Source organism: Bactrocera dorsalis, chromosome 1 (assembly GCF_023373825.1).
Source record: "Bactrocera dorsalis isolate Fly_Bdor chromosome 1, ASM2337382v1, whole genome shotgun sequence".
NCBI classification, from domain to species: Eukaryota; Metazoa; Arthropoda; class Insecta; order Diptera; family Tephritidae; genus Bactrocera; species Bactrocera dorsalis.
The window spans coordinates 45,126,020-45,140,020 of NC_064303.1; the positions used below are offsets into that span (position 1 = coordinate 45,126,020).

Genomic DNA, 14,001 nt, shown 5'->3' on the forward strand with positions numbered 1-14,001 from the left:
TTGTCAAATTAAAAAAAAAAATCATAACGCGATAGCGGCTTTCCTACATATTATATTAATAACTTTTTGCAATTTTTGTTTTTGATCGAAATCGCGGCCGCAAGCGTGGACATCGTTTTTTACATGTCATTTCAACAATTTATTTACCTATTATACACTCATTAAATAAACATAACTAAAATTTATATTCGTCATGAATGTATTTATTTATAAAAAAAACCGGGCCGAATAGATAATTTCAACACTAAAAAAAGCGAAAATTAGTGATCGTGGGCTTTTGAATTTTAAACAACAAGAAGCTAAATTCAACTAATTTAATTATTTTATTTACAAGTTATTTTAAAGTTTCAGGCAAGCAGTAAATATGTATATAAACTTCGTTTTCATTCTGTTCGTCTCTTTTTGACATATTTTCTAGCTGACATTACAGAGGTAGACTTATTCAACAATGCAGCTGCGTTTTCTCTATACCGGCGCATTATATCCTTATGATTTTCTCGTTGTCGGACCACTGGTTTGCTCTCCGGTAGGAAAGATGAACGTCTACATATTTCTTTCGTCAATACTGAACTTGTGCTTGCGACATCTGATACAGAATTACTCTGAACAGAATTATTCATCTCAATCTGGGTTTTGGTGGTTTCATTTTGAATTTTACTACATCTGTTATTGCCTCTTTTTTTTATAACAGGCTCTTCTGCTTCGCTATCATTAAATTTTCCAGCCATTGTATCGATCGCTTTCTGTACTCTCTTGCTTACTTTTAAATCTCGTGGCTTTAAAGCACTTTTTATAGTAAAATAGTTGCGTATACTGGATTGAGTTTGTTTATCGTTGATTCGTTTCAGCACAGGCTTAAGCACTTCATCTGTTTTTATTGTTGTCCAACCGAATACTTTTTTCGTGAAAGCATGTATAGATTCAACATCGGGATATCCCCAGCTAAATGTTGCCTTACTATCATCAATTGTTGGGAACAAATATTCTTCAATAACCTATTGTTAACATATATACTCAATATAATTAATTAATTTTCAATATCTACACAATCAATATTTTTCTTACTGCTGGATTGGGAAATCCGTCATTTAATTCAATGTTTTTTAATTTTTTTCGCAAGTTAAGACGTGTAGAACTACCAGTAGGCTGTGCTAAATCTTTGTGTATTTTGAACCAGTCTCGAAAACGGTATAATGTTGACAGTACGGAGCCAGTTGTTATACTTTGTTCGCTACAATCTTCTTTGGTAGGCTTTGTTGCCAACGAAAACGTTGCCAAGATTTCCAAAGCTGTAACAGTACCAATGCCATGTATACCTGTTAGAATAGAAACTATATTGAATTGAATATGTAAATTACTTAAGTATATTATTACCTGTTGTGTAATCACTACCTACCAAGCAAGCTAACTGTATTAACTTTGCACGGTCACAGTTAAAAGCATGGCTAATTTTATCGGCTTCGAATTTTAAAACGTGTTTATTTTGTTCAAAAAAATTCTTATATACGGTTCTGCCGCCAAATAACCAAATGTCACTATCATCTGTAATAGTACCTTGAGTTAAATTTGCTGAATCAAGAAAAGCGCATTGTGCTTCTGCCTCCATAGGTGCAATAACATAAGGAATGCCAAATAATCTCAATAACTCCTGACATTCAGAATGCATAGTTTGACTTATTGCTGTGCCCATGCGATCTTGTCGGTTACGTTCAATTTCTAAATCTCGTCGTTCTTTGGCTAATTCTGAAGCTAGTACTTCTAGTTGCTCGGAATTTTGTTCATTGAGAATACTGGTTGCAGTTTTTAGTAAATCCTAAATATTACACATTTAAAAGTATTGCCTATCAATATTTTTCTGCATACAAACCTCACTACATAAATTGGCATTCACTTCCTTCTTTAACTCCTCTTTTTTTTCAGGTGATTTACTCGTATTCCCAAATAGTGTTTTGGATGCTTTCGAGAGCTTTCGCCCATGAAGTGAAGACTCATTCAATTTCATAATGCACTCTTTTCGGTGGGATGAGTTTGATTTCTTCACATAAAAAGGGGACTTTACATTAGATCTTTCTCGTTTATCGTCCTTCTTTTTATTACTTTCTGGAGTTCGTTTTACTATATACTTTGTTTCAAAATACTCGTTAATACTTTTGTTTTTTGTAGGCGTTCTAAATTTAGGTGATTTACTCGGCGTTACATGTTCCAACCTTTGGTCATCACTGTCATATATTTCTATAATTTCATTAATATTAACGTCATCTAAATTTATGTTTTTGACCTCATTTGCTTGTTTTTTGAGATCATTGAATATAGAAGACATTTGAGTAGTTGTAGCTACATTTTCCACTGTTATCGGTTCTTTTGGCTCATTAGTTTGGACAAATTTCTTGCCTTTTGATCCCCAATTCACATTACTACATCTATCAATATATTGGTTACTGTCCACTATTATAATTTCAGAACTTTCATTAGAAATGGAACATTTAGTGACAGATGTTTCTGCAACAATTTCAGATGAATTTTCCTCTTTTGATCGAAAAATATCTGTAAATAAATCGTCTTCAGGAAATATTCTGTCTTGAGTATCTATAACCACTTCCAAATTAGACACGTTTTTACAAGTCATTGGTACATTATCGACAACTTCTTCTAAATCCGAATCAGTTTCTGAGCTATCACTTATTCGTAGATACATCTCTTGACTGGATACTTCGAATGATTGTTTAGAAATTTCCGCATCGCAAGGATTTACCTCGTTTGACTGTTTGTCTGTACATGGGGTAGAACTTCAAAATACAACAAATATAATTATTTTATGTATATTTTTTTACAAATATTGGATTATTTCAATCGATATGTGACATAAACATTTTAAATATACATATATATACAAATAGTTACCTAAAATGCAAAATAACGTAGCATCCGGTTAGGTAAAAAAACTATAGCTCAAGCGAGAGCAAAAAATGAAGTGCTGTGTAGCGGTATCAAAAAATTGGGAGCGGTAGTAGAGCAGAGCTAATGAAAATTTTCATTTGCTACTGCTCCGCATGTGTTTGTTGTTTGTTGTTTTTTCCTTTTTTTTTTTTTGCTATTTTCTGTCATAATATTTGAATTAATTGAATAATTCAACCAAAAAATGTTATGGAAATCATTTTGGCACTTGTTGCGTCAAGTGCCTTTATAAATCTAAAATCAAATATTTTAAGAAATAAATTAATAAAATGAATTAGATAATAACTGAATAAATTATAAAATGTTTTTTTATATTATGTAAAATATTTACCATTTTTATATTACCAAAACATCATCTATTTTAAATGTATTACAATACTCAATTACTATGAATTTTTCCCTTTTTTATATACACACATACCACTAACCACTGATGTTAGGCTAAGTTTTAGACTAAACCATGAAATTCTGGTAATAAAGAATTCTATTGTACAAAAACTATTATCGCGGACGGAAGTTTTCTTAACCGGCATCTTTTAAATTCGCTTAGGCACAGGCACGTTCTCAGCAATTCGTGCAACCCAATTAATTTGTTCGTCCTAAAAAAAACTGCCTGGTTCAGAAGCAAAATCAGTATAAGCATGTATGGATTTGAAATTTTTTACTTATTTCCTTCTATGTTTTAATTAATAAAATTTTTAAATTTTACATGAATTTTGAACCATTGATTATGATTTGAAATATAATTTGTATGAATTGTATTGAATTTTAACATAAAGAGATAAAAAGTATCTTATGTCTTTGCCCTGCTTCTAATCTACCTCCCCACCAATTTTCAGCTAAATCGGTTTAACCGTTCTTGAGTTATAAATGTTATAACTAATACGACTTTCTTTTATATACATAGATGACAGAAAATAGCAAAAAAAAAAAAGAAAAAAAAAAACAACAAACACATCATGTTATTTTTATTATTACTATGTACATAAGTACGAGAAAAAGTTAAATTATTTCAAGCCAAATTAGAATAATATTTAATTATTATTTATTAACAAGAGTCTCATGCTCTACCGACAAGCTGATGGCTTAACCGCTAGTGCTATATATATATATTAATTGTAATTGTATTTAATTACCTTTTCAATTTATAATAATAATATTAATAATATTTATTAACAATTTGTTCAAAATTGAACATTTCGTTGCTGCCAAAGCACGGACAACAACATTATATTTAAATCTTTTATATATTTCACAATGTTAAATAAGATAAGAAATATTCTAACTATTGTAAAATCATACAGTCCACTACTATTAGATATCTATGTTCAAATATATTGAACATACGTACAAAAAAATACATAAATAAACACATAAAAATATATGCATTGATATGCAGCATACAAACATATATGAGGCACGTATGCATTAATACGTGATACGCATGCACTCAAGAAATACATAATAAACATATTTACTTAGGTTTGGGCAATTGATTACAAATGCACATGTGCACTTGAAAACCCAAACCAAGCCAGATAAATTATACTTGTATGACAGCACACACACACACACATGTATTGTATTGTATAGTTAGAACTAGAATTATTAATTGAGGTAATGCACCGCGACCTAGGGTCTATTGTGCCCTCTCCTATATCACATGACCTCACAGAGCTCCAGCAGCCTGAACAGTTCCAGCAGTTTGCCGGGCTCAAGCGAGGTGATGTGATCCCTGCTTATATACAATGAATCCAGAGCCTTAAGCCTTTTCCCACAGATTGCTGTGCAATCCTGGATAAGGTGTGCTGGTGTCTCCTGTTCCAGGTCGCAGAACCGGCAGTTGGCACAGGAGACCATGCCCATGTTGGACAGGTGCTTCCTGAGCTTACAGTGCCCTGTGTATATTGCGACGAGGAGACGGAATTTCTCACGAGGTAGGTTAATTAATTCTTTAAACCTGGAGAGATTATACCCTCCCAGGAGCAGCTTAGCGTGGCGCATACCTGCTGCCTGCCGCCAGTGCTGCTCTCTATCCTCTCTTTCCTCCGCGCGGAGCAGCTCCTTAAGAGTGTGGGGTCCTACCGCTATATATGGCTCTGATCCCAACATCTTGGATGCTGCTGCCGTGCGGGCCAGCTCGTCGGCCTTCTCATTACCTTCTACTCCCTTGTGCCCTGGTACCCAGATTAGATGTATTCGATTGCACAGGGACAGGCGGTTTAGCCTTTCTATACATTCCTCGACTAAAAGCGATTTGGTCTCGTATGATAGGATCGCTTTTAGTGCCGCTTGACTATCACTGACAATAGCTATGCGCTGGTTGCGATAGTTGCGGCTGAGGTTGACTTCCGCGCACTGACTGATGGCAAAAACTTCAGCCTGGAAGATACTTGGGAAGCTGCCCATAGGTATGGACAGCTTAGTACGCGGTCCCGCAATACCTGCCCCAATACCTTCCGGTGTTTTTGAGCCATCAGTGTACCACTGAATGGTACTGTCTTCCAGCAGCTTTTCCAGAGTGGAATCATTCCACTCCATCTTGCTGCCTAGAGTTACTGTGAAATTTTTTTTGAGATTTATTTTCTTAGTTGTGCCATCTCGCGGGAGGAGGGCTAGCGGTGTGCTCTTCGCTAGGGCGTCCATCTGTTTAGAGGATATGATCTTCCCTTTTCCACAGCCTTCTGCTGACATTAGCAGCATGGTGTGCTTTGCTGCCATCTTGATCACCTGATGAAGCGGTGTTAGCTCTAGCAAGACTTCTAGTGCCGCGGTGGGACATGTGCGCATTGCCCCCGAAGCACAGACACATGCAAGTCTTTGAAGCTTTGACAGTCTTCCTATCACCGAAGACTGCGCAGCTTTGGTGGCCCAGGCAACCGCTCCATAGGTGACGATAGACCTTACTATCATGGTATACAGCCATCTGATGATGCTTGGCTTGCATCCCCATGATCTGCCGGCCAGGCGTCTACAAATCATAAGCGCTCTAGTTGCCTTGGATAAAGTTAAGTCCAAATGCCTACTCCATTTTAACTGTGAGTCTAAGGTGAGGCCAAGAAATTTGACCTCCTTAGACATTTCCACCTCTGTGCCTCCGATTGTAAGGGCTCTCAGGCCCGGAAGAGATCTCCGCTTAGTGAATGGGATCATGGTGGTCTTCGCTGGGTTGATGTTAAGCCCTACCGTGTTGCACCATCCCTTTGCCAAGTTTAGGCCCCTTTGAACAATGTCACAGAGAGTGTTCTCAAATCTGCCTCTCGCCATTATGACGATGTCGTCCGTGTACCCTAGGCAGCGGATTCCATTGCTTGTGAGTAGCTCGAGTAATTCGTCTACAATCAGGCTCCATAGCAGAGGGGATAGTACTCCGCCCTGAGGGCAGCCCCTCGTGGTGCCAAGACGAATCTTACTTTCTCCCACTGTTGTTTCTGCTACCCTAGTGCGCAGAAGGGTTTCAATCCATCTGCGTTTCGGGAGGGGTACACTTCTTCTCTCGAGTGCCTTGATCACGCTTGTGTGAGACGCATTGCCAAAGGCACCCTCAATGTCAAGGAAGGCGCAGATCGCTACCTCGCCATTGACCAGCGAATCCTGCAGGTCAGACGTTAGTTGGTACAGAGCAGTATTCGTTGATCTTCCCGCTCTGTACGCATGTTGTCTAGCATGCAGGGGTGCGACCTTTAGCGCTTCCGATCTTATGTGGTTGTTTATTACTTTTTCCATCCCCTTTAGAAAGAAGGACGTTAGACTTATGGGCCGAAATGACTTGGCTAACGAATAGTCTCTTCTTCCTATCTTGGGGATGAAAATTACTTTGGCAATTCTCCAGGGCTCGGGAATATACGACATCGCCAGGCTGTCTCTCATCAGCCCCAGCAGGTGTGGTAGGAGAATGTCCATACCTTGCTGCAAGAGGGCTGGGAAGACGCCATCCACTCCCTGTGACTTGTGGCTCGAAAAAGAGGCCAGTGCCCACCTGACTGAGTCTGCAGTGAACAGGTTCCTTGCAGTCAGCCAGTCTGAGCGATCCGGCCTACGCATGACCAAAGCTGGGGTTAGGTCAGCTTGAACTGTAGTTGACAACAACCCCATGTGGTGTGCTGTAAATATATATATATTTAATTAGATAAGTTAGACTTCTAAAATAGTATATAAGGTTTACAAATTTAAAAATATAATCAGAATGAATATATTCTCACTCAAATAAGGTCTTTATTTTTCCCCCATCAGAGGTAAGAATTTAAAGATTCTTATTTGAGTTCGTTTGATCTTACAAATCAAACACAATTAATTATTCAAAAGGCATATTATCACAAAAGTAATGCCAGATGTTGCCATTTCTTCTTAGTAATTGTTAAACTTTGCGTGCGCAAAAGATTAGGCTGCTGAATTCTTAAAAGAGCAGGGGTCTGAACACTTGGAAATCCTCACTCACTTTGACTTCATACCGGATCACTTGGATCGTGGAGTCGCTAAACCGAACTTTTGCCGCTCCTTTTCTACCCATATACCTGCGAGGGAGTGGTGGGACAGTGGAGATGAGGGACAGTGAGTTTCTTCGCGGATGGGTCAAAGCTTGTGGGATTGGTCTTCCAGGCTGGGATTGGAGCCATTAAGGTAGTGCAGCCTCCTTTGGAGAAGTAATCATCCACTCAGAAAGCAGAGCGGCGATTCTAGCCTTGAACTCATTAACAATGCGTTCACAGCTGGTCGAAGGCCTAACCTCGCTATCTATAGCATCGAGTGTCTTTGTGATAAGACTGAAATGGGTGCCAGACCACAGCGGAATCGCAGCAAACTGTAAAGCTGATGAGCTAGTAAGAAAATGCACACTAGAGCCGCTATCGGTAGGAGCGGATCTGTGGTCCCGTATCCTCTTTTATTACTCAATAGCTGGGCCTCGCGGAAGCTTTGTCAGCGCTGGGCTACCATTGGCCAAGAAGAAAGTTGTTTCCATCTAATCTTCTTGAGCAATCTTCGCAGAGGAATCCACGGCATCCTACGGCAAAGAGAGAAGGGAGTAGCGTTTTTCGCTGTTCACTTACATTGCGCGCCCATAAGATAGGTCGTATCAGCTGACACGGACCACGGGTCTACGTTTTTGGCTGTTTGCGCTATAAGCGTTTTGCTAATTTATAAGTTCGAACAAAGGAGTTCTTCTTTTCTATGGCCTCATAAAGGACTACATATGAATATGTATGTAGTCCACGTTCGATCTTTGATCAGCCATGTAACCTAACCTAACCAAAGAACATTGAACATAATCACTAAAAATAAACAAAAACAATAAATCAAGGCTAACTCCGCTAAAAAAAAAAAACAATCTGTTGTTTTTTCCTACATGAGTGCAAAGGTCGTACCCCACAGTTGAATGCCATACATACAAATCGGCTTTATGACCGCATTATATAAGAGCACTTTGTTGGCTAGGCTAAGTTTGGAGTTTTTATTTAAAAGCCAAATTAAATTTGCAACTCTAATCTTCATACATGTTATTTTACTAGAGATATGTTTTCTCTACGTGCGCCTTCTATCTAGGTCAATACCAAGATATGTTACTTCGCTCGCTTGGGGTACTAAAATATTGTTTATTTTTACTGCAAGGCACATTTTTGGTCTAAGCGAAAATGTAACATGCTTACATTTCTGTTCATTCACATTTATACGGCAGTTCGCTAGCCATTCTTCGACAGAACTTAAATGCTCCGCTAATATTCTTGATGCTAAAATTTGGCATTTGTTACGGCTCACTATAGCTGTATCGTCCGCAAAAGTTGAAGTTAATACATTATTAACTGTTGGAAGATCTGCTGTATATATGATGTATAGTGTTGGGCCTAAAACACTGCACTGGGGTACACCAGCCAATATGTCGGCTTACCAGGAGATATTATTTCAAGGTTATTGTGCCTATTTATAACAGTTTGGTACAGCTGTCGTCCTTTCGGATTAATAAGACGTGAGCCCCAGTACGTGTGTTTTGCGTTGTATTCTCCACCTATTAGACATCTTTGACCTAGTGTTCCAAAAAAGTCTTTAAATTCGATTTCTGTAATTTTAAAACGAGGTGAACAGTATATAACCGTAAGATTTAAGTCACGACCCCGATTTTTTAGTGATATTGTTTTAGCTTGTAACTGTGGTGTAGCATGAGATTTTAGAGCATAGTGGTATAAACGATTTCTAATCAACACTGCCGTGCCACCATGCGCTTTTCCATCAGGATGATTTGTAACATATAGTCTAAATCCCGGTATATTGAAATTATTTTTATTCGTTACATGAGTCTCTGAAATAAGCATTACATTTATATTCTTTTCAGACAGAAATCTGATAATCTCTAATTTATGTTGGTTAACACCGTTAGCATTCCATATACAGATATTTAGTAAGCTCATTTTTTACTTAATAAATTTTGCAGCATTTGATTTTGTGATTTTATTAAATCTTGGATCATGTTTTGCATGGTAGACATAAATTGTGTCATACACTGTGTAAGATTTATAATCATTGTTTCAATACCTCCATTTGGAGGATTTTGCGGCAGTTGCATTTGCACAGTGTTGCCTTTCACCACATTTGCACAGCTTCTTTGCATATTATTATTGTTAGAAGTAATAGGATTTGATCTTTTTTCTGAGGTTGCTATAATTTCATTACGGGGTGTTTGTAACATTTGGTTACGACGTGCTTGAATGCCCTGTACAACTTCGATTTCAAATCTTTATATACAGGGCAACCACTGTAGTTAGCAGTGTGATTTCCTCCACAATTGCTGCATTTTTTATTTAATTCTTTCTTAAGGGTGCATTTAGAAGTGGGATGTAAATCACCACGTACCACACAAACACTGCGTAGAGTGCAATATGATTTGGTATGCCCATATTCTTGGCAGTTAGTACATTGCACCGGACCGTTTCTTTTATGTGGTTCTTCAAAAGTTACTCTACGATGCAGCAAATATTTCAAGTTATATATTGGATGTGTTTCATTTTTTTTAAGTTGATTTGAGTTCAGCAACAATTCAATTTTAAACTTTTTTAATTCCAAAACCGCATTCTTCCAATGCTTCTTTGACTCCACTAGAGTCTACGGCGAACTCTATACCCTTGATTACAACAACTAGGCCCTTAGAGCTCTTCAGTTGATACGAATAATAATTCTTGTTTTTATTTGACAAAAATTTTACTATATCCATAAAACTTTTTTCAGTGTAGCCCTGAATTTTTGTTTCATCTATATTGCCTCTTTTCAAAGGCACTATATAAAAGTTGTTAGTACCTATAATTTTGCATAATTCAGCAACGAGAGCATTACTGCTCCGCTCGCGCAATATATTGGGGGTGGTTTGGCATTAACGACTGTGGTGGTACCCTTCGCATCGTCGTCTGAACCATTGCTTAGTACGAGTAAGGCTTTTTACCGTTTGGCGTGCCTGGTTGAAATTTTTTGGTATTGACCGCTGATTTAATTGGACTTAGTTTCCTTTTTACGTTAATATAACGATCAATACCAGTCTGAAGGACGGCCCTTTTTTGCTTGGTACAGGCTCACCTTGCATTTTATTCTCCTTCGCTGTCCGGGTGCTTGCTGGTACCTGCATACTGATTGCTGTCAGCGCATTTGTTGTTGCCCATTTGCTGTTCTCTGCTGCTTCTGCTGACTGCGCTTGCTTACTTGCTCTTTCAGCTGATCGCTTAATTAATTAATTTTGTTTTTGCCAGGAGTAGCTGTTGTTTACTCGACAAAGCTAAAGTAGGCATATAAAGAATGCCTTGTTGGTGAGGCTGAGTAACACTAATTTTTGAGTTTTTGATTGTTTTTCTTTTTTTGTTTTTACTTTTTGTTTCGTGCACAATTTGTTTATGTTTAATTATAACTGTTATTGTGTGCACTGTTTGCTATTTGTTTATTTTTTATAAATAATAAAATAATTTTTTTTTTAATTTTTTGTTTGTTTGCGTTTTAATCACAGAATTCACGGAGCGAATTAAAAACATGTCCGTACACCTTGAACACTGTAATGATTATCATAGATTTAACCCTTCCGTTTATCGAAAAATTCAATTTTTGAAAAAAGTAAACAAATTTTAAACGAAGAACATTATTTTTTTAATAAATAAAAGAAAATGTCGATTATTTGCTCAAATAACTAACGGAAGCAACTTACTAACTTGCAACTTGGGAAAAGTATGTGATGTGGGCTACATTTTAAAGTGAAGAAAATAGGAGAAGCTATTTTATTGTCAAATAAGCGTAAGTCAAATACTTATTTCACTTTGATGAATACACTTTGTTCAATACAAGAACTTGATTTGGATCATTCAGTTTGTATGACAGCTTTATGCCCATGATTCAATTATAGAAGGTTGTGTCAATACGAAGCGTTCTTCCTCTTAAGAAAAAAAGTGTTTGTCTCTATAATGTCAAAATTAGTTGTTTTTTCTCATTTTTTTGTTTGCATTTTGATGGCTTTGTGTTATTTACAATCTCTGGTGCCCTAATATTACTCAAAAATCGCATTTTAATTGATTGAAATCTTTAAACATTTTATTAAATTTCTATTTTTTATTTAATATTCACTACAGCTGATTTCGATATTATGGAACTAATTAGTTTTGACAAATTGTTGTTTTGGGCGACAAAACATTAATAATTTAATCATGATTGAAAATTTTGAGAAATTTATTTTTTTTTCTTTTGCTTTAGTTACTTTTGACAAATTGTTTTTGGGCTATTGACCCAACGTTCTATAATTGTACCATATACATACATACATGTAATTTTGAAAAAATATAAAATCAAATAAAAAAATTTTCCATAGACCAGACAGCTATAGCTAAATCGACTCAAATAGGCACTCTGAATCATTTATATACATACGTATACATTACTATAGGGTCTTCGTCGTTTCCTTCGTGATGTTATAATTTGCGTGGCTTAATATACCCTGTTTAGGGTATAAATATTTAATCGACGGATATTTCATCAAAAAATTATTGTAAATAATTATAATTAAAATATTGCTACTAATATTAATATAGCAAAAATTAGTTAGATGATATTTGCGAAACTTTACTTACATATAACTTACAGGGGCGACGATTCCCTTGGCAACATTAAAATCTTCATTCTTAGTATCATAATCTACTTGCGTCTTCTCCATTATTTCTCCAACTTCTTCGTCATTCAATCCACCATATTCAATCATATAAGCACGAGCCGGGCCAATCGCGGCATTTTTTAATTGATTACGTTGTTGCCGGTTCAATTTTATGTCGACATTAGTGTTGTACTTATAGTCGTCATTACTGTACACTGGTTCCGCTTCATCTTCCACTGAAAGAGCAATAGCCAATGCTAAATCATCATTGTGTTCTTTATTTATTTCATCTAATTGACTTCCAAAGCTTTCATTGCTTTTTTTAGGTTCTTCCAAATTGAGTGCAACCTTATCCTCAGGGACACTTATTTTCACAGCGTTATCATTTTTTACCGAAGTTGATATATTATTTTTATTATCTTTCAATAGTGTTTTGCGTAAATCACGCACTAACATAAAGCGGACGGTTTCATCCGAGCATACTGGTTTTGCCTCTGAAATTATTACATTTTAAAAATTGTATTAAATACTACCCACATCTTCAATATATACTTTCATGTATATTTTCGGGATCTAGAATCCCCTCTTCAGTAAAGAAGTTTTGTAAATCTGTAAATGTTAATGCTCGTTCACCCATTTCTTTCTCAGTTTCTTCAATACTTTCTTGAACAGCGCGTCGCTTAAGAAGCCTCTTCATTTGAAAAGAACTGAATTCGTTACTGCTCGAAGGTAATTCATGTAGACGACCCCATGAAGACTGCTTGCGCGTATCCTTTATATCTACCAATATTTCATGCCGAACTTCAGGTGGCAGGCTTTTAAATGGTTCACTGCGCACATCTATTGCTTGAATGTTTGCATTATATTCCCGCCAAGGATTAGAATCTTCAAAGAAACTGTCAGCTTCTGATACTTCTAAAAAAGAACTAATGCAAGAATCCATGTATTCCTGATCCTTCTTAGATTCTTTTTCGGCGGGAAGATCAGGTAATATGAATATATCATCTTTTTCATTTTCATTCTTATTATTATGACTATTTTTTTTTTTGTTAGGCGATTTTATTAAGAATTGAGCATTAACACCCAATGCTTGTTGCACTAATTTTTCTTTAGCAAGTGATTCAAGCAATAGAGATTGTATTCTATTCGCTTCATTGTTTATCTTACTACGTTGATGGTGCCTTCGAGCCTACAATTAATGTATGGATATGTTTTAATATTTTTATTTGTACCTATGCGCATATGCACTCACAATTGTATCACGTTTCAATTGTGGCACCAATCCATCAAATACAAACACCGGACGTATACGATAGTACAATAGTTTACACAAACGATGGAAAAGACCCAATAAATGGGCATGTGGTAACAAGGAACCTTTATTGTCTTGAAATCCTTTAACAACCTGATGAAGCCAGATGGATATGTCTAAAAGAATATTAACTGTTAATATTATTTTTGATAAATATGAATACATGTACCAATAGCAAGTATTTTTCCATCCAGAGTTTCAATAGGAACAGGACTACCACAAGGTTCAACCAACTTCCAAAGACCTGTTACCCCCATAACGGACAATTTCTTTTATTTAAATTAACTAACGTCTAAATTTGTAAAAAAAAAAATTAAGCAGAACTTAAGAAAAGCTTGTAATCTATTAATTATTGTGAAATGGTATTTCTTTATTTTAAGATGGGGTATATTCACAGTAGACCACATTGCTCAATTTGTATTTATGGCTCTGCACACATCTGGCTTTTCACCTATAATTTCTCATAATGTAAAGCATAAAAATCTAATTATAAAAAATTGTCTACCTAATTACAAATAATGGTATTCGACTGCAATAATGAGTAAGTTTAAGAATATTTCATTTATATTCATGTTCATTTTTTAATTACCACAAAATGCCGAGACTAGCAACCCTGCGTTTAAGTGTG

The 14,001-nt window shown here is 36.2% G+C and overlaps 1 protein-coding gene across 3 annotated transcripts; it reads right to left on the minus strand.

The window, feature by feature from the left end:
* Positions 1-211: 211 nt before the first annotated feature.
* Positions 212-14,001, minus strand: LOC105226657 (DNA excision repair protein ERCC-5 homolog). 3 transcript variants are annotated; one of them, XM_029551332.2, is made up of 9 exons: positions 13,879-14,001; positions 13,543-13,665; positions 13,314-13,489; positions 12,614-13,250; positions 12,042-12,555; positions 1,868-2,786; positions 1,375-1,813; positions 1,066-1,316; positions 212-995 (listed from the first exon to the last, which is right to left on the minus strand). In XM_029551332.2, exons 2-9 carry the CDS (start codon positions 13,628-13,630, stop codon positions 384-386), a joined length of 3,636 nt encoding a protein of 1,211 aa, XP_029407192.2. In that variant the 5' UTR covers positions 13,631-13,665; positions 13,879-14,001; the 3' UTR covers positions 212-383. The 3 variants fall into 3 exon arrangements, with proteins under 3 accessions (XP_029407192.2, XP_019846200.2, XP_049318345.1); XM_019990641.3 differs by having other exon boundaries at positions 13,543-13,824; positions 13,879-13,964; XM_049462388.1 differs by having other exon boundaries at positions 13,543-13,895.

What these genes read in the sequence shown, in the direction of transcription:
- LOC105226657 (XM_029551332.2), bottom strand. Translation starts at nt 13,630, where the DNA reads ATGGGGGTAACAGGTCTTTGGAAGTTGGTTGAACCTTGTGGTAGTCCT. An exon ending in AATTGAAACGTGATACAATT is followed by an intron (nt 13,251 to 13,313) that starts GTGAGTGCATAT and finishes CATTAATTGTAG; the next exon opens with GCTCGAAGGCACCATCAACG. An exon ending in TCCCGAAAATATACATGAAA is followed by an intron (nt 12,556 to 12,613) that starts GTATATATTGAA and finishes TAATAATTTCAG; the next exon opens with AGGCAAAACCAGTATGCTCG.